General features: G+C 48.1%; 1 protein-coding gene and 1 long non-coding RNA gene across 3 annotated transcripts in view; one reads left to right on the top strand and one right to left on the bottom strand.

Annotated features, from left to right (window-relative positions):
• PLCH2 (phospholipase C eta 2) overlaps positions 1-20484 on the top strand; it is a 350828-nt gene extending 330344 nt beyond the window's left edge. The window contains exons 19-24 of the mRNA XM_074218687.1: positions 3222-3346; positions 4168-4252; positions 4878-5024; positions 5822-5901; positions 13508-13820; positions 17944-20484. Of these exons, the coding sequence (XP_074074788.1) occupies positions 3222-3346; positions 4168-4252; positions 4878-5024; positions 5822-5901; positions 13508-13820; positions 17944-19529 (2336 nt within the window). The 3' untranslated portion in view covers positions 19530-20484. The remainder of the gene's footprint in view (positions 1-3221; positions 3347-4167; positions 4253-4877; positions 5025-5821; positions 5902-13507; positions 13821-17943) is intronic.
• On the bottom strand, positions 669-11042 carry LOC141509277 (uncharacterized). Of its 2 annotated transcripts, XR_012474634.1 has the most exons (4): positions 10865-11042; positions 9805-9942; positions 5419-5635; positions 669-3413 (listed from the first exon to the last, which is right to left on the bottom strand). It is a non-coding gene; the product is annotated as an uncharacterized LOC141509277 (long non-coding RNA). The 2 variants fall into 2 exon arrangements; XR_012474633.1 differs by lacking the exon at positions 10865-11042 and having other exon boundaries at positions 9805-10065.
• Positions 20485-20742: the final 258 nt, after the last annotated feature.

The raw sequence follows: 20742 nt of genomic DNA, 5'->3' as shown, positions 1-20742 counted from the left end.
TTTTTATATACATGCAAAGATATTTTGAACATTTATTTTTTTGTGAGATTTCTGAGTTCTGCATTTTCCCCTCCCCTCTTCCCTCCCCAAGACAGCAAGTGACCTGATGTAGTTGCACAATCACCACCCCTTCATTTTACAGATATGTAGCTTTAGGGAGGAAAATGGAATTCCTGAGGTTTCATTGGGAGTGGAATTTGAACCAAGGTCTTCTGTTAACAGGGAAAACAGGGTCAGAGATCTATCTATTGTGCCACACTGTCTCCCAAGGGTCACAAGTGGGAGAGGGAGGAAGCAAATCATGGAAACTTGAGGAGGGATCTAGAAAAATGACAAAAAGTGACAAAGAGTCACTCTTTAAAAGGAGGGTCTTAAGGCTGGCATCAGAAAAAAGGTCCTTGCTGGAGGAACTCAAACACATCACTAAGGGGTCTGAGACGATCCTGTTTTTGCATATTTGAAATTCAGCTCAATTCGACAGACCCTAATGAAGTTCCTGCTGAGTGGCAGGCATTGGGAGCACAAAAACACAAATTAAATATGACCTGCCCTCATGGAGTTTACATTCTATTGGAGGGGACAATATATATATAAAGATAGATTATAGATATAGATATAGATATAGATATAGATATAGATATAGATATAGATATAGATATAGATATAGATAGATATGGATATGGATATAGATTATAGGTATAGGTATAGGTATAAGTATAGGTATAGGTATAGGTATAGATTATAGATATAAGTATAGGCATAGGCATAGGCATAGGTATAGCTATAGCTATAGGTATAGGTATAGATTATAGATTATAGATATAGGTATAGGTATAGGTATAGATATAGATATAGGTATAGGTATAGGTATAGATTATAGATTATAGATATAGGTATATATAGGTATAAGTATAGGTATAGGTATAGATATAGATATAGATATAAGTATAGGTATAGATATAGATATAAGTATAGGTATAGGTATAGGTATAGGTATAGGTATAGGTATAGGTATAGGTATAGGTATAGGTATAGGTATAGGTATAGGTATAGGTATAGGTATAGGTGAAAGATAATCCCTGTCCCCCAGGAATTTACAATATAATCTGAGTCATCAGATGATACTTGACAAAGACACAAGTTGGCATCTTGCCCTGGAGCCATTTTAGTGGGGAATGGGGACAGCTGTTGGGAAACTATTTTGTTGCCCTTTGGCATGAGGAGGTTGTCCTAACAGGTCCAGGACCAGAGGGATGGAAGGGATGATGTTCCAGGGATTATGTACTCCTCCTTAAACCATCTATCCATTGATTCAGAGTCTCTGAATGAACTGTCTCCTCACCCCTTGCCTCAAGAAAATGTATTTATGGATTTTTTTTAAATTTTAAACTCCATTTCTTCTCTCTGCTCCTTCCTCCCCATATGATCAAATTTTAAAATCCTTTATCTGTTCCTGTGGCTGCCACAGATCATAGTTGGTTGAAAACATGATGTTCAACCTCTTCATGACAGGCTCTCCTGAAGACACTCAGCCAGATTCTCTGCAGGCTGGCTAATAGAATCTTGGAGCTTATCATTCTTGTTCTCTGGGACCCAGATGGACCTGGTCAGCTTAGCTCACCAAAGCCCTCTGACCCTCAGGGAGCCTTGTTAGCCCTTACTCTCAGTCCAACTGACCAACAGACTGTCCTTAGCATCCTGGGGGGGTTAGATTGAATGATGCACCTGAGGTGGTTACATTCATGGTATGGACTTGGAACAGAGTGATATTGATGAAGACCATGGTGATAGAGTAATAAGACAGGGTCCATCCCTTTTAAGGGAATGAGGTTCATAGCCATAGAATATTAAAGGTAGTCAAGAGCAATTAGATGATGCCATAAGGCATAGAGTGTTAAGTCTGAAGCCAGGAGGACCTGAGTTCAAATCCAATCTCAGACACTTTCTAGTTGTGTGACCCAGGCTAAGTCACTTGACCCTCAGTTTCCTCATCTATCAAATGAGCTGGAGAAGGAAATGGCAAACCACTGCAGTATCTCTGCCAAGAAAGTTCCAAAAGGAGTCATGAAGTGTTGAACACAATGAATAGGCTAAACAAAAACAAAGATGACCCAAACTGGAGGGTGTAGGGGCAAAAGTAAAACCTTTGCCCCTCGTACTTGCTGGCTATATGACTATGGACAAATCATTGTTGTCCTTCATAATTGAAAAGACCAAAACTTTCTAACTTAGGTTTGGAGTTGTAAGGGATCATGTCATCTCGCCTTCATTATACAGATGAGGAAACTGAGGTCCATTGAGATCATGGTGGAGAACTAGAGGGGGAAGGGATATTGGAAGTCATATAGTCCAACCCCTTCATATTACAAATGAGGAAACTGAGGCCCAAGTGACTGGCCTAAGGTTGCACAGGTGATCTGTGCAAAAGTCTGAACAAAAGTCCTCTGACTCCATAGCTGGCGTCTTTTCTATTGAACCCCACTGCCTTCCCTAAAATTCTCTGAGTTTTGATTTCCCCTTTTATAAAACAGTTAATAATACCTCTAGCACCCCTCTCATAGGGTGTGAGAATCAAACAAGATAATGCCTATGAAGCAATTTGAATATATTAGAGTGTCCCATAAATGGTCATTATTATCTAATCCAGCCCTTAAATGTTCTAGATGAGGAAACTGAAGTCCAGAGAGGAAGTAGAACTTGCTGAAGCCCACAGGATTTGAACCCAGGTCTCCAAACTCTGAATCCATTGTGGTTCCCACTCTACCATGCTATATCTGGTTGGCCTGAAATGCACTTCTCCTTTCTCTGCCTCTTGGTATCCTTGGACTCCTTCAAGATTTGGTTCAAATCCTACCTTCTGCAGGAAGAAGTCATTCTTAGTGTCCCACCCCAGTCCAGCTTCTAGGACCTTGCCTCTCATTGTAACACTATGTGTGTATGTGTGTGTGTGTTTTATATAGATGAAATTTCTTTCATATTGTGTGTTCCAGTAGAATATGAGCTCCTGAGGTCAAAAACCATGATTTTGCCTTTATTTATATCCACACTTCTTAACCCAGTGTCTGACACAGATACTGAATAGATATTTATTGACTAACTGATTGATTGACTGTGCCCCCAGATACTCAGTCATGTGACCTGATCTCCCAATGAAGGGCAGAGATCTGTGATCTAGAGATGGGACATTCTGTGTTACATCTCCTGGTTCCATCTTGCACTAGGTGTCTTCAATCCCAACTCTGAAGACCCTCTCCCAGGGCAACTGAAGAAACAGCTGATCCTCCGGATTATCAGTGGACAACAGCTCCCCAAACCACGGGACTCCATGTTGGGTGACCGAGGAGAGGTAGGTGAGGGTACTGGACAAGGAACTGGTCTCATCTTTGCAGGGAAGTTGTCCAGCACCAACAGGACTGGGAGGGATTGGAAAAAGGTGGCTTGGGTCAGGGGATAGAAACAGAAAAATAAGCAGCCTAGTGTAATGGAGGACGCTATTATCCTGGGGTCAAGGAGATGTGGGAAGGAGCTTTGGACATCCTGAAATGGGGGAAAGTGGGGAAAATAGGATGGATTGCTTTAGGAGACAGTGGGTCTCTCTTTGGAGGTCTTCAGGCAGAGGCTACAAGAGCACTTGATGAATATCTTGTGGAGTCAGGGGCTGGGGTGGGGTGGGGAATTCCCTTCCATCTCTGTGATTCTGTGACTGGTTTCAAGTCTTGTTCCTGTTACTGATATGCCATGTGATCCTTGTCAAGTAATTTTCCTTCTTTTGGCTTTCATTTTTCTCTTCTATAAAATGAGAGGATTGGACTCCATGATCTCCAAAGGACCTTCTTTTTCAGCCATGATGATGGTCATGATAGTTAGCATTTATAAGATTTGCAAAACACTTTATAAATATCTCTCAGCAGCCCTGGGAGGTGGGTGCTATGATTATTTCTATTTTATAGATGAGGAAACTGAGGCCAGTCATAGTTAAGTGACTTGCTAGGATCACATGGCTAGTAAACATCTATTTCTGGATTTGTCTAGCTCTCTTTTCTTCACACCACCTAGGCAATTGTATGATAAGATATACTTATTAAACGGGAATTTCTTGAAAGATAGGAGACTGAACTGACCTCTCAAACTTCTCCCCCCGCCCCAATTCTCCTATTTGCCTTCCAGATCATTGACCCTTTTGTGGAAGTTGAGATCATTGGGTTACCCGTGGACTGTAACAAAGAGCAGACCCGGGTCGTGGATGACAATGGTAGGTATTTCTTCCCTTCATATTGTTCCTCTATCTAAATGTGGGACTAGAGCCCTCTACTATCTGCTGTAAGGAGAAAATCTCCAAAGGAGTAGAGACAATCCTCCCTAACCTTTAGAACTGGTAGAGCAGGGAGGGTTTGCCTGATGGTGATACCCACCTGCCTCCCTCCTTCCCTCCTCTTCTGGTCTTAGAACTAGGATTTTGAGGGGCATTTCCTTCCCTTTATATTCTTAGTCTCAGGAGTGAGTGAGGTTGATAACTTTATACAACCCTGCCTCACTTAAACCCAATTCAAATGCAAGACAACCCCCTTGTGGTCCTCTTTGAGAACAAAGTATGAAAAACATCAATCTTAGGGCTGAGGAAAAGCAAGGTGATGATAATCAGAGGCAAGGGGGATAACTCCAATGATCCTGGAAAAAAGACAAAGCTATTCTTCATATCCGAGTGCATTTTGATGGTCTAGGGGACTCTTGCAAACTTTTGGCATATGAAAGAACAAAAGTAAAGGGGAGAAAAAAGGGAACAATATATGGGGCCCTGGGAAAGGGAGGTGAGTCAGAGAAGAAATCGGTTTTCTCCTCTGGGCTCAAGTCCACTTTGTCTTTCTCTGACCTTCCAGGCTTCAACCCCATGTGGGAGGAGACTCTGGTGTTCACAGTGCACATGCCGGAGATTGCACTGGTCCGTTTCCTGGTCTGGGATCATGACCCCATTGGGCGGGACTTCATTGGACAGAGGACACTGGCTTTCAACAGCATGATGCCAGGTGAGTTCTCCCTTTCTAAGTCACTAGGTGATAGCCAATCAATGGCACTGTCTAGATATAATGGATGCAAAGACAGGATAGATGACCTCAAAAAGCTTCCATTCTAGTGAGGGGATAGGTGATATAAACAGGTAAAAATGTAAAGATGGATAGATCACTAAGAACCAGGGATATGCTGATACTCAATAGAGGGGAATCCCCTCTCTTATGGGTGTTCCCTCTATCAGAGGTGTCAATCACATGGCCCACGGCACTTCCAAGAATGGCCTGAACCAAACATAAATGTAACTGGAAAATATTTAACAAAATAAAAATAAAATTTAGATAATATTACATTTTAAAATTGAGTCAATATATGGCACCCCTGCTTTCCACCAATCAGATTGCAACTCACCTATATCTGCTTTGACTAGTCCACTCTATTCCATAAACTTGTCATGGTGGCTCATTCAACATGCTGAAGAGTCTTCTTTTGACTTTTTGAGGACAAAAGCTTCATCATGGTAGCAGATGGCCCTGGGATCTCAAAGCCTTTTAAGTTTTGGCAGGTGCAATCATTAAGTACTCCAAGTCTGCTTTCCAAAGACCACTTGAGCTCATCGGTTATAAGCCTGCAGTAAACAGAGTCCTATACAAAAACTGTGCCCCAGGAGAATTGGAAGCTCCATGAGGACAGGAACTTGCATGTTTTTGAATCCCTAGCTCCTTACACAGTGCCTGGACTGAAAGTGGGTGGTTGTTGTGACCAGAAAGACCTCCCTTCACCTCTCCTTGTACTTCTATGACTTTTGTTATAGGTTATCGACATGTCTACCTGGAAGGGATGGAAGAGGCCTCCATCTTTGTTCACGTAGCTATCAATGACATCTCGGGTAAGGTGAGTACCCCTGGCCACGATGGGGATCCCTTAGGAAAATCTTTCTTGTTGGGATCTGGACTTGAGGATACCAGTAAAGCCCACAAGGTTGGGGTGGGGGACAGGAAGACCTCCATTGCTAGACCTTAAGTTCTTTCCTGGGACATCATGGTTTTTAAGTAGACAGGCCTCTCAGGTGAAGGTTGAGATAACAAGCTGCAACTGATCAGAAGGTCATAAAATGAACATTTTGCAGTGCCTACTATGTGCCAGTCACTAAGCACCAGGGATGTAAGGGAAGGCAAAACAGTCCCTGCCAACCAGGAGTACATATTCCAATGGGGGAGACAACATGCAAATAATCATATACATATAAGATATAGAGAGGCAATGGAAAATTTCTTTACTTTAATATGCAAAATGGAGCTTATGTGATATCACCTATCCAAGTCAAGGACCCTGGTTTTTTTTCCTGGTGGCAACCCATTTGAGAGATGCTCTTAGATTTCCAGGAGGAGGCAGAGTAGAATATTTCTGGGAGTTTAGGGTAGGACCCCAACCCCTTCCAGTTTGAGGGTGTTGAGCTAAACTATCAGGGCAGAAACTAGCCTGTATAACATCAGCCCCAACCCTTCCCTATCTCCTATTGAAGTTAGTAATAAGGTGAATACTTTTCTCTCTGGGCAGTGATTTCACTGACAAACCAACTCTTCCCTAGGGGATTTAACCATACCCCACCATGATCAGCTACCTAAATAAGATGCTCCCCTGGTCCTCCCATTCTTAGCTCAGATCCTAAGTTAAGACTAGTGAGAAAAAATTAAAGAAATATAAATAAAAAGAAGACAAAAAAATTTTTTAAAAGACTAGTGAGAGGGCAGCTAGGTGGCACAGTGGATAGAGCACTGGCCTTGGAGTCAGGAGTACCTGAGTTCAAATCCGACCTCAGACACATTAATTACCTAGCTGTGTGGCCTTGGGCAAACCACTTAGCCCCATTGCCTTGCCAAAAAAAACAAAAAAAACTAGTGAGAGAGTTACATGTCCCATCTGAGAGACAAGAGAATCATCTTGTGCTCATTTCTCCTACTAGATTGTCACAGTCAGGTCAAAATGTCCTAGAGATTTCTCTTGTAACTCTTATTGTGTGAGCTCTCTTATACTGGTCAACTTGTGCGAGCTCTAAGGGGAAGAGAAGCCATGCACTGGGTGTCAAACCTGGGCTGTTGAAGTCCCTGACTCTAGAACAGTAGTGAAGGTCCTTTGCTTCTTTTTCCTCAGCTGTAAACTGAGGGTTAGGCTAACTCTGACCTCCATCTCAGCTCCAACATTCTAAATTCAGTGGTCCCCCAAGTTCTAACATTCTATATCCTAAAACCAGTCACCAAGCTTATATATTATTCAACACCTGTTTTTTAAGCCATATACTGGCGATATTAAAAAAGGGGGAGGGGGGGTGTGACCATTTCTGCTCTCAGAGTGTTTTCATACTAATGGGAGAGACAGCATGCCAGTAATTCTCTACATTAGAGATATAAATAGGTAGGTCCCTCCCTTTGGACTCTTGACCCTTCTGAGAGCTGATGCTTTGTGTCCCTAAGGTCCCTATCTAAACTCTAAAATTCTGTGTTCTAAGACTTCTCCTAGCTTTGTCATTCTATGTTCTGGCATTTCAGAATCCTAGAACCTGATGTCCATATATAGCATTAACTTAAATTAAAACTACATCATAATAACAAAGTCAGGCTATGCTCAGGGCAGTGTCTCTCCAAAGATGGTATGGGAAATGTGGACATAATGAGCTTCAGTCAGGGGTTTGAGGAGGAGGAGAGTAGGTGACAGTCACCCTATTTAGGATCCCATTTCTATTGGAGCCCATTTATCGTAGTTTCCATGAGCAAGCTGTTATTAGACTCGCCAGTCCAGGCTTTAGAACTAGCAGTTTCTAACTTAGGGTAGTGTGGCCCTGAGGAATGTGCTGTCTCCTACCCAACCCCAAGCCTATCTATTTCTTTGAGGTCTCTTATTGTGGCTCTCCCTCCCTTCTCCCTTCATTTCTCCCTTTCCTTGTCCATTCATCTTTTCCTTCCTCTAGAAGGGAAGGCCGATGATCTGTTTATCCTAAGACCTAGGTTCTCCTTAGCTGAAGAGATCACTACCCTTGACCTAAACTAAGTGGTCTTAGCAGAAGTATCTGCCATCTCCATCAGATTACCTGATCCCCTTTCATCAGACCAGATGTATAACTTGGCTCTGAATGACTCATTAGCCACTTTCCAGTGACCTAGAAGGCTATTCAACAGCACCCTGGGAATCAGGGAAGTTAAATAGGGACTGAATATCTTGGTGAAGACCATTCTCTGGTCATATGTACAGTAGTTTTAGCACCTAACTGGGTGCTAAAGTCCCTGGGTACTGGGCTAAAGGATCTGATTTACCAGTTTTACTTCCTATTGATCCAATCAAGGCTTTCATTTTCCCTCCCCCATGGCCCTCTCTCCCCTATCTTCTTGCATGGTCCTGATCCCACTCTCTCACCTTCCTTTTCTCTCATCTTCCCTTACTTCCTCTATCTTTCTATCTTCTTACTTCTGCCCTCTCCTCCCTTTCTCTTCCTCTATTCTTCCTTCCCTTTCCCTTCTTTCCTCTACTTGAGCCTTTTCTCTATTTTCCCTTTCCCTTTCCCTTCCCTTCCTCTTTTTCCTGACCTTCCCTTTATCTCTTTCCTACCTCTTCACTCCTTCCCTTTCTTCCCAGTTTTTCCTCCTCCTCCTTCCCTTGAGGCTCTGATTTTCCCTCCCTTTCTCCATCTGCCCCTCTTCCCTTCTCTTTCTTCCTTTTTCTCAGGGTCCTGATCTACCTTCCCTCTTCCCCTCCTTCTGGTTTTATCTCACATGGTCCTAACAGCACCCATCCCCCCCCACCTCCCTCCCTGAAGACTCCTCTCTTCCTGCCATTCCCTGACCACCTGTGGGACATCCCCTGACAGATCCCACCCTCTTGTTTCTCCAAGGCTGGGTTGGGGATTGTTTGGTTTGCAGGAATTGGGTTGGGGTGGCAAGTGGTGTCTGAGTCTGGCTGAGCCCCAGAAACCATGTCTGAGAGAATGACCAGGCACTTCTCTTCCCTCTTCTCCTATGTGCTCTGTTTCTTAATCTCATGACAGAGGCCCCTTGTTGCATTCCACTGCCTCCCCCCCTTCTCAGATCCTGAGCTGCTGTCTTCAATTCCCCCAGGTCCCTTCCTCTCCCTTCCTCTCCCTCCCTCTGCTTCTCTCCTAGTCTGTATTCTTATCCTTCCCTGCCCCCATCACAGTCTCCGAGAGATACAGTGAGAGTTGGAGGGAGAGGGAATGATGGAGAAGAAAAATCTCCAATAACTGGAGATTAGAATTGAGAGGCAACGAGTTTTATGGGGTGTCTGGAATCTCAGATGAAGATGGACCAGTACTTTAGACAACTCAGTCTCAGCAGCACCCCTCTTCCAATCTGGTCTCCAGGCCTCTAGGGGTGGGTAGGAGTCCCTGAGCTCCTAGAGACTGACCAGTTACCAGGGTTACCTCTCTAGCCATTCTCTCTCCAGGAATAATGACCAAAGTCATTAGGAAATTTCCCTGGACAGCTATGGGATGCTCTCTTATGAGGGCAGCAGCTGGACTCAGAATCAGAGGGAGTTGAGTTCAAATGGTGGCAGTGACCATAAACAGGTCATCTTGTTTCTCAGCATCTCAGTTTCCACCTCCAAGGTCCCTCTGACTCCGAAGCCTAGGGTCCTTATCCCTTTCTTTTGAATACAGACTTGATTCATGGGGGGACAGAATTGCCACTGGGTCCTGGGCCACCCCTGCCTCTCTCCTTCCACCTCACAAAGCTTCCTGGTCATGTTTGCCGTGTCTTCTGCCCTCCTTCCCCACCCTCTCCTTACCTGTGGTTTTTCTGTATTGTGGGACTCTTTCCAGGTGTGCTGACCGACTCCTCTTGTCCCCCCAATGTTGTTGCTGTCTGATTTGCCTTTACTCTGTCTGTTTGGTATTACAGTGGGCTTCTCTGCGTCCAAAGTCTCCTTTTAGAAGCAGAGAATGGTTAGGAGCCTTGAAGGTACCCCCCGACCTGTCTCAGGAAGGTGTAGTGACCACCACCGGCCGACCTGCATGCCTCTCAGATTAGTCACCTCCCCTCTTCCTCCTCTGCCTCCTCATTGACATTTTTGACACTCTTCAACTCATGGATTGTGACATTCCTCCCTGATATGGTGGGGCCATCTGGAGCCAGAAAACCCTCCATTTATGAAGCAGGTCCAGGATGGAAGGCCTGAGGGCTCAGCTTTTGCTCTTGTCCCCTCTCTGCTTGAATCTTCCCTCCCATTTTTTTCTCACCCCACTCCCTTCTCTTTCCTGCACCTCCTTTTCTTGTCTTCCTTCTCTTTTTCTCCTTCTTACCCCTTCTCTTTCTCTTTCCCCCCTTACAACTTCCCCTTTCTTCCCTCCTTTGTTTGTAGCCTTTCCCTCTTTATCTTATTCTTTCTCTATCTCATTCCTTTTCTCCTCTGCCATTCATCTCTTTTCAATCTTTTCTGATTCTTTTTTCCTTCTTTGCCTTGCACTTCTATCTCTCCCCCTTCTTCTCTCTACTTCCCTCTTCCCTCCTCTTTTCTCTATCCCTCTCTCTTTATCTCCTCTCCCTTTCTCTCCTTTCTGTCTCCCCCTCCCCTCTCCTCTCTTTTCTGTGTCTCTCCTTTCTCCCTCTCTCCTCTTCTCTCTCCTCTCTTCTGTCTCTCTTTCTGTCTCTGTCTATTTCTCTCTGTCGCTCTGTCGCTCTGTCTCTCTCTGTCTCTCTGTCTCTCTGTCTCTCTGTCTCTCTCTCTCTCTCTCTCTCTCTCTCTCTCTCTCTCTCTCTGTCTCTCTCTCTCCCCCTCTCCCTCTTCCCCTCTTCCCTCCTTCCCCCTTCCCCCCATCTCTTCTTTTACAGGAGAAAAAAAATCAAACCTTTCATTCAAATAGTCTCCCTGGGTCCCCACATCCCAGGTCATTCACTCTGATTGGCTCTTCCATTCACACCAGTGGGGGTATAAACTCCTGGGGCCACCTTCTCAAAGGTCCCTCCCCTGATTACTCTCTTCCTGGGTAGCTGCTGCCCATTTCAAAGCTAACATTCTGGATCTTCTTCTAAATGACTTTCCTGTGACCTTTCACCAAATTTGCACTGGATTTGGGATCTTGAATCAGTCAGCTGATTCAAGGCAGATGGCTCCTTGCTCTCCCTGCCTCAAGGACACCTTCTCTGGGAGCCCAACCTCCCATGAGTCCTGGCCACACACACCATCCCATCTTCTGGGTAGGGTTGGGGGTGGGGGCTGGGAGGATTGTTGATGTTTCTGTCTGTGATGGGAGTTTGCGTGTGTGTGTGTGTGTGTGTGTGTGTATGTGTGTGTGTGTGTGCGCGCTATCTGAACCTCTTCTATCTGAACTTTGCAAGCATTTGCTAAGGATGCTGGTTGCTCTCATCTCCCAGCAGTAACTCTGAGTACTTGCCAACCTCTCTTGTTTGATTCCAAGCTGATGCTGCCCATTATGCTTTTGGTCCTTCCAATTTGTGTCCAGAGAACCAGTTTTTTCTGAGCTGGGTAGCAGTGGACCCTGGCTGATTGGCTTCAGTGTCATCCACACCTGGCCCTTACTCTGCCAGGCTTGACAGGGGGAAGAAAGGAGGAAAGATGGAGGGAGAGGTTTGTCCTGGGGTGTCTGTGAATGAAACCCCTTCCTTCCCCAATACAGACATTGGACAGCTCCCTACTGACAACTAGAACTCAGCCAGTCCTAAACCCAAAGATCAGTTGTTGACTTCTCCCTGGAAAATGTATCCCTTAAACATTTTTCCAGACTGGTTCACTTGTCTGAGAATCCTAGATTAGCTCTAGGAACTCAAGGCTAGCAACATTCATATGGAAGAAGAGGGGAGAGCCTTGGATGGAATATTAGAAAACCTCTGTTCTCATCCTGGGTCTGCCACAGCTTAACTCCCCATCTGACCATCTTTGGACTTCCTTATTTCTATCCAAAGGGGAGGGGAAGGGGAAAGCACTCTATGTCCCTTGGGAATCTCTTCCATCCCTCCAGCTTTCTCTAAGTGTGAAGGAAGTCACCTTCAGCTCTTGGCTTACAACCCTCCTATGAGTCCTGCCATGTATGTATCACCTTGGACAAGTCCCTTCCCATCTCCAGACTTCCAGCTCCTCCTCTCCAAAATGAATGGAGTTAAGACTAGATGGTCTGACTCCTACAATCCTAATAAATGGAATTTGACACAATGGAGTCAGTTGAGTACAGTGGGATTGGGACATTAGACAAGCCTAAGAGGAGACATCTCCCATTTCCTCCATCCTTCTCTAGGATCTTCCCCCTTGCCAAAACAAAAACAAAAACAAAAACAAACCTTCAACAATCCAGCCTGCTTCACCTGCAATGTACAGGGCTGGCAAGTACACATGGAATGTTTTTAAGAATGTTAAAGTTCTGTATGTCTATTCAGCGGGTTGCCTACAGTTTTGAACACCCGATTGTGTGATGTTTTTCTTTCTCTCCAACCACAAGCTCAGCCCCACTTTGATGAAGCCCCATAACACATGGTCTGGGTCCAAGTGGAGGAGTTTGCTTGTTTTCCTCTATCTGTTGGCAATAGGGGATGGTAGAGGGCAAGGTCATGGCACTGATCTAGGCAGTCCTTGCCTTTCTCTCCCTTGCCCCTTTTCTGCTGGGATCCATACTCCTGATGAAATTTGGTGACACCAGAAAATTTCAATCCATGCTCACCTCTGCCTATGACTAGCCATTGTAGTCTTCCTAGATTCCCTCCAGGGGACATGTGGCCTGGGGTGAACCTGGAGTGAAAGGGAGAGAGACAAAATCGGTGGGCATTCCTCTGGAATGTAGAGAAGGGTAAGGAGGAGGGCACAGTCTGAGCCCCCCATGCAGGGTTCTTTACTGGCCACATGATCCCCTGGGTTGGTTTTCCTACATTAGCTGTGACCTCCTCACAGACAGGAGTCCTGTGCCCACCCCAATGATACTGGATATTCATAGAGAAGTTGTCCTGGAGAGAGATGTTACCCAATTTTAGCATGGGGATTGTGACTGGGGAGTGGGGTGGGGAGAGTCCACCTCATTTTCCTGAATCATGGAGTGGGAGGTAGGCAGTGCTATGGTTCAGGTTGAGGATATTTTCAAGGTTCCTCTGCCTGACTGTCCTCTTCCTTGTTCCAGACTTTGTGGGAGCAGGGGAGATAGACAGATTGAACCTTGGTGCCCTTTCACATTCTCCTTCAAGTTTTAGGAAGGCAAACACTGTGGGACATCACTCCTGCTCTCCCAGCATCCCAAGGGGGTCTGCAGTAAATTGATCCTTCCATCCCCTTTCCCAACCTTCTGCCAAAGTAGATCCAACTGAGCTGATGGCTTTTGGCAGGGCTCTGAATGGAATGCTGCCTTTGGCCCAGCTTGGGACTAGAGAATCTCCTTCCTTCTTCTTCCTTCCCCTTCCTTTTTCATCCCCTAGAGAAGTGGGATGGAGGTAGGAGGAAAGGGAAGGGTTCCATGGCAGCTGTGTATTATGTGGGGTTCTCTCTCTTGCAGGTCAAACAGGCTTTGGGCTTAAAAGGCCTATTTCTCAGAAATCCAAAGCAGGCGTCCCTGGACAGTCATGCTGCTGGTCAGTTCCACAACAGACCCTCCATTAGCGGCCAGCTCCTGAGGCGAACGGCTAGTGCGCCTACCAAGAGCCAGAAGAAGGGTAAAAAGGGCTTTCCTGAGCTCACCATGGACACCAAAGACAACGGCTCAGAGGGGGCAGGCGAGGACACCTCCCAGCCCCGCTTTGACTCAGAGCCAGAGAGTGCTGCCCCTGCCCCTGGAGCCCTTGGTGAGGGGCCAGGCCGAGGGCCCAAAGGTAAGGCCCAGGGTCCTGGGACAGGGAGAATCCAGAGCCACATGGCAGAGGGCCTAACCTTGAGTGAGCCCACCCGAAGGTCAGAGAGGTTCCAAAGCCTGGGCCTTGGCTCCCCAGGTGAGGGGCCAGGCACCCCGAATGGGTCCGGGCCTGCTGGGATGGCAGCCAGCTGTATGAAATGCATGGTTGGCTCCTGTGAGGGACCCGAGGTCGAGGCCCAGTGGAGCGACTGCCAGCCCTGCCTGGGATCCACGGTCAGGGAGGCCCCACGGCCTGAGCAGTGTAGCGAGGGGCCGGGACTCAAACACTGGGGGATCAGCGAGCAGCCCAGAGCCCGGCCGGACTCTCTCCCCCCTGGCCCCGGGAATGGCAGCGACAACACCAACGCCAACAGCAACGGTGGGCAAGGAGCTGCCCCAGCCCCCCTGGACAATGCCCAGGCCCTGGGCCTTGGAAGGAAGAGCAGAAACTTGTCTAAATATCATGGGGCCAAGGGGCCTTCTCAGGCCCTGTGGCCGGGAGGGAAATATGGAAGCGCTGTGAATCTGGTTACTGCCACCAGTGGCTCCATGTCCTCCTACTCCAGCCTAGAGAGCCTCCGGGCTCCTGAGAATTCCCGCAGGCCAGTGGGCACCTTGCAGAGGGAAATGAATGCTTTGTTTGTTCAAAAATTGGAGGAGATTCGGAGTAAATCCTCTCTCTTCTTTACTGGTAAGACTAGACTTTCTTCTCCCTTACTGAGCACTCCCTTCCCCCCCCTTGTGTCCGTCTCCATTGTCCCCCCATTTGCCCTTTAGCATGGCCTTTGGTGTAGTGAAGATGGTCCAGGTGGAGCTTCTTTGGGATTTGGGGGACACTTTTTCTTTTTTCAGTGTGTTTCTGTAACAAGTTGGTTTTGCTTTTGCTTAGATTAGACTCCCTACCTCTCCCCCTGGTCTTTATTTCTCCCCTTAAACACCATTCTGTTCTGCATCCTTCATGAGGTCATTGTCACCCTTCTGTGGAAACCCTGTGGAATCGCCTCAATGTTGGATTGACCAACCAGAGACTGAGATTGGGACAGACTGTCACAGGACTCAGGGCCCTCCCTTGAGAGTTCTATCCTTGGGCCTTTCCTTCAGGATCCATATGTGAAGACTTCCCTTCCAGGCTCCTCCTTGGGACCCTCCCTTCAAAGATCCATCTTCTTCCTTTAAGACTCCATTCTTGGGGTCCTTCCTTCAGGACTCCATACTCAGGACCTTCCCTTCAGACATCTTCTCCCTTCCAAGCTCCCTCTTTGGGACCGTCCCTTCAAAGCTCCACCCTCTCTCTTCCAAAGTTCCATTCTTGAAGTCCTTCTTCAGGTCTCCATCCTTAGGACCTTCCCCTTCAGGGCTTCATCCTCAAAGGCTTCCTTTCTATTTTTCTTGAAAGGTCAGACAAGACCCTAAGAGAAATCTAGAATAATATAAACTTGTAAATGAGGCTCTCCATAGGGACGGCTAGATGGTACAGTGGATAAAGCACCGGCCCTGGAGTCAGGAGTACCTGGGTTCAAATCTGGTCTTAGACACTTAATAATTACCTAGCCGTGTGGCCTTGGGCAAGCCACTTAACCCCATTGCCTTGTAAAATCCTAAAAATATAAAATAAAATAAGGCTCTCCTTTGGGTCACTGACATGCAACTCTAGGCAGAGGTCTCCAGGAGAGCCACACTCTCTGGCAGCCAGAAGAAAGTTGTCAATCCAAAGAATAAGTCATCTTTGTTCTTTGGGCTTGGGTTTTCAGAATTTGTGGCATCAAGTACAACAGCTTGGATAAATCTCATTTTCTCATGCTCTCATCATGGTCCTGGGGTTTGTAATTGGAGCTGCCTGAACCTCCCTAGAATTAAAAAAAAAATTACATTGAAATGGGGGGGGAACCACACCACATGAAGATGTGCTTGTTCTGTAGACATACAGCCTTTGAAAGTAGCATGAGTATCTTTGCTTAAATTTACTAAGGAAGGAAAAAAATTGTCATCACCTTAGAGAATGATGGTCCAGTTCAACCTCCCATCCAGTACAGGTATCCCTTTTACTATATCCCTGCTGAACAATACTTATGTGAGTTTGGTCAAGACACATTTCTCCCCATTTGTAAAATGAAGGATGACAAGACTGCCAGTACTTGCCTCATAATCAAATTGTGAGAACATTTTGTAAGCCTTGGTTTTTTTGTTGTTTGCTTTTTTTAACAAGGCAATGGGGTTAAGTGACTTGCCCAAGGTCACACAGCTAGGTAATTATTGTCTGACACTGGATTTGAACTCTGGTCAGGGCCGGTGCTCTATCCACTGTACCACCTAGCTGCCCCAGACATTGTTTTGCTGTAGTAGAAATATAGCTTATGTGTTGATCCGATCAGCCTTTCCTTCCAGGGACATATTACGGCTCACTCCCTGTGATGCTGTCTAGGTCAAGTACAGAGAGCTCTGATTGGTAGAAGTGTCTTTCCTATATGAGCAGAACTATGCCTCCCTAGACCTTCTCCCACTGTTCTTAATTCTTCCTTCTGGGAGTCAAGCAGACTGGATCTAATCCCTCTTGTATATGATGGTCTTTCAACTATATAGACAGCTGTTCTGTGCTCCCCCTCTCTGCCCTCGATGTGTATTCTTCTCATGTTAAATGTAACCCTGCGTTGGAGTCACCATGAAAGTGGAGATGCATTCCCAAAATTCCATTAGCCACTGATATCATGGAACTAGAGAGCAGCTAGTGGAGAGTCGGGGTCATCCTCCCTTTCTTCTCATATTCCTTGTGAACAGTCCCACATCCCCTCTTTCCGGTTCCACTTCGATTCTTTCAACCATTACACTTAAAACCTAGTATGTTCCTTACCCTCCAGTTTCCCCTTGGGCTTTATCATATTCCTTACTCCTGGCCATCTCTTTCCCTTGAAGGCTGCTATCTGGCTGCAGAGGATAGGAGGGACCACAAGCCACCATCAGATGGAGAGGCTGATGTATAGGGGGGCTATCCTGATAATAGAACTCTCTGGAGGCAGAGGACCTAGATCCCACTGAGAGGGGGAAAAAAAAAGACTGAGTTCCCCCTCACCTGGAGAACCAGCGTCATCATTCATAGTCCACCCAGCATTGCTTCCTTTAATTGGACTGGATGGGAGAATTTCCAGCTTCTTCCCCTCACCATCCTTCCCCGCCTAGGAGCAAAGGGTGGGGAGGCAGGTTCTCTAGGCTTCCCAGTTGAGTTGATTTATTGAATTCATTCCACAAATTTGAGGAAAACAGGTGTCCCAGAAGCTGGGGGGAGAAGGGGCTGTGCAATTACATCTAATTGGTCCTTTGGCAGGTTCATAGACAAAGCATTATAGGGAACATTCATTAAACTTTAACAAAAAAGTAAAATCTAGTATTCCTAAGTGCTCTGGTTGGGCAAACTTTTCCATCCACAGAGAGGGGCTTTGATAAAAATCCCTCACTGAACTTCCTGGTACCCTTCCTCCCCATCTTGCCTTAGTTTCCCACTTCTGTCTCCCCCTCCCAACTAATCATGGTTTCTCCCATCCACATGCATCCACTACTAGTTAAGAACTGAAAGGACAGAGAGACTTCAAGGTAACTCCCAAGACTTCTCCCCACTCCCCTGCTCTCGATGCTCCCCCCACACCGGCCCCAGCAGCCCTTGCTTGGGGCTCCTGAAAGTCCAGTCCCCAGTCCCCGTTGCCGTGTCTGACCACAGGGTTGTTCTCTGAGCATGCTGGTCAGGTGGGCTTGGGAATATGGCTGTGGTGTGCTCAGTATGGGATTCTCGCTGAGCATGCTTAAATAGTGTGTCTTTGTGTGTATGTGTGGGTAGGTGTATGTGTGTTTGTATGACTATATGTGTGTTTGTATGTGTGGATGTGTGTGTGTTTGTGTGTGTGTGTGTGTTTATCCTCAGTGATGGGGATGAGGGAAGACCCGAGGGCACAATGCAAGACTGGGGGGGGGGTAGTTCTGTGGGTTGGCTCTAGTCCCTCGAAGCCATCTAGACTTTGTCTACCACCTTCGTCCCCTGTCATGGGGCTGTTGGAGGACTGGGTATGTCTCTCACTCTCCCACTGCCTGGCTTGACGTTGCCCCTCTCTCTCCAGATGGCCGCCCGTTCTCCATCCAGAGATCTGTCTCGTCTTTGTACAGCCTCGAAACCATCGCAGAGGAACCGCTCGTTGCCAAGGAAACACCATCCCCAACTCCCTGCCCCATTCTGGCCCCCGCCCCCATCGGCGACTCCAAGGGAGTGGGCTCAGGTTCTCACACTCCTCTGAGCTCTCCCTCCCCAAGTGGGCCAAGGACCAATGGCCCAGGTGACCTGACAGCTCCAGGGCCACACCACACTGAAGGAAGTCCAGAGGGGGATTTGCAGACAAAGGACAGCAAACAGGAGTCCCAGGGGGCACTGCCCATGTCCCCGGCAGGGCAGGGCTTCCTGCTGCACCCCTCTCTCTCCCACTGTGAAGAGGAACCAGATGGGGCAGCTCAGAGGGCAGAGCGCACAGGCGACCCTCAGGGGCCCCACCGGCCTGTGGCTTCTGTCCCTCTGCGTACCCCTCTGGCCCCAGCTCGGGCCCCGACTGGCCCGCCAGCTGTGGTGAGGAGGACCAAGAGTGAAGGGCAGGTGACCTTTGACCACCTGGCGGTTCGGCGAGTCCTGGCTGGGCAGTCCCCGGCTGCGGCCGTCTACTCAGATGCCACAGGCAGTGACCAGCTGTGGAGTAAGTTGGAGCCCAGCAGTCACCGGGACAGCATGTCGTCCTCCTCCAGCATGTCGTCCAGTGACACGGTCATCGACCTCTCCATGCCCAACCTGGTGAGGAAAAGCCTGCCTAATCTGGGCTGTCTGACGGGCAGCCGGGAGAAGCTGGGGGGACTGGCGGTGCCCAAGGGCCCCTGGCCCTGCTCGGCTGCCTCGGCCTCAGTGACCAAGAGCAAGTCCAACCCCAACCTGAGGGCTGGAGTGTCCACTCCACCCGCCCCTGATGAGCTGCAGCCCCGGCCTCTGGCCCGCAGGCCCAACGATGCTCTGGCTGCTCTACGCCGGAGGCCCACCTGGAGCAGGCTATACATGGAGGGCCTACGGGCAGAGGGGGCCTCCCTGGGGTCCCGGGCTCAGGACATGGGGGCTGCTGCCAAGTCCAAGAGTTTGGGGGACCTCACGTCAGACGACTTTGCCCCAGGCTTCGAGAGCACCTACAGGAGCATCAGCCGCAGCTTTGGCCCTCGCCCAGCTCCAGCGGCTGGGGTGGGGAGAACCCTGGGACCCAGGCTGACGTCCAGGCCTCGGGATGAGCTGACCGAGCAACTGAGGAGACTGACGGGCTTCCAGCTGGCAGGCGACATCACCTCCCCTACCAGCCTGGGGCCAGCGGAGGATGAGGATGAAGATGAAACCGGGCAGGCCACTGCGGGCCAGGGGCCCAGCTTCCTTCGCAGGTCTTCCTCTCGGAGCCAGAGTAGAGTGCGCTACATTGCCACCCGGGCCAGGCAGGCCCAGGAGAGGCAGCGGCTCCAGGGTCTGGGGGTCCAGGGTCCCCTGGAGGAACGGGGCAACCCTGAGGGGGCCTGCTCGGTGAGCCGGGAGGCATGTGTGGACTCTCTGGCTCTTCTGATCCCCCCATCCAAGATCACCCCGGGTCTCATGGAGGATTCACACTCGGGCCCTGTTCTCTTGAAACTCTAATCCAGGCAGAACCGGGGAAAGAGAAAGTCCAGGCAGGGAAAGGCACTCTCTCACTCGCCAGTCCTCCGGGCCCAGGCTGGGGCTGAGTAGTGAGCCAGGCCCAGAACTGACCACTCTTGCCTTGCCTGGGCCTGGCCTTCTCTGTCCCCAGCTTTCCCCTCCCACCCTTCTCCATCTAGTCTCCCCAGCACCCATGCCACTGGGTGAGATCCTGCATGCTAACACCCCCCCCAAACCTGGGCTGGCCCCACTCCCCAAATCGGCCAGCTCCACGGGGCTCTGAGGTGCTCACTCTACAGTCAAAGCAGGAGGGAAGAGGACATGGGGCTCTTGGCCTCTCCTATGGTGGGTTCCTGAGGTGGGGGGGAGAGGCTGCTGCCCTTTGGGCTAGGGGAGAGATGGCTCCCCACAATGCTGCTGTATATAGCGCATGAAGGGGAAGCTCTCGGGCCTCTCCGTGTCTGCACTGCCATGCCAGGATTTTCATGTGTTTTAAAATGAAATTATATACATATATATTTAAATTTTTAGACACATATAGAGAATATGGTTATCCAGAATTATTCTTCTCCGACCCTGTTTTTACCTTTGTTTTTAGCCTCATGTGTATGTGCTTACACATGCATGTGTATGCATGTGTATGCTCAGATGAGTGTGTGTGTGTGTGTGTGTGTGTGTGTGTGTGTGTGTGTGTGTGTGTTGTATCTGTGTGTGTGTTCAGGACAGGGAGAGACATGAAGATACTAGCCCTTCTTCATAGGAGAATGTGGACCATAATGGCTTCTAAACCCACCCACCCCAGTCCCAGGAGACAGCGCTCACTTTCCCCTGGGACCCTGGGCCACCCCCTTTCCCCTTTTTACCCGTCTTGTTTTATTTGTATAAGAATTTCTCTGTACATTGAAACATTTTAAAAATCTATTTGTAAGCTCTTAAATGACTTCAATAAAATGCATTCAACCTTTTGGTTTCTGACTTCTTTTGATTGTAGCTGGGGATGTGGACTCTAGTCTGCTTTGGGGACTCCTTTCCAGGATCTGAGCTGGGTTGGGGATGTCCTTCTGAGCTGAGCTAGGTTGGAGACCACCTTCTGAACTGGCTTCAGGTGGGATCCTCTCTAGGGTGAGAGGAATCTGAGCCATCTCACTGGCCTGGATTGTGTCTGGAACTCTCCTCAGGGCTAGCTTGGGTCTGGGACTCTTAGGGCTAAATT

The sequence above is a fragment of the Macrotis lagotis genome, chromosome 1 (assembly GCF_037893015.1).
Source record: "Macrotis lagotis isolate mMagLag1 chromosome 1, bilby.v1.9.chrom.fasta, whole genome shotgun sequence".
Taxonomy (NCBI): domain Eukaryota; kingdom Metazoa; phylum Chordata; class Mammalia; order Peramelemorphia; family Peramelidae; genus Macrotis; species Macrotis lagotis.
Note: the sequence above shows the minus strand (reverse complement) of the source record. Positions and strands in the feature narration are given on the sequence as shown.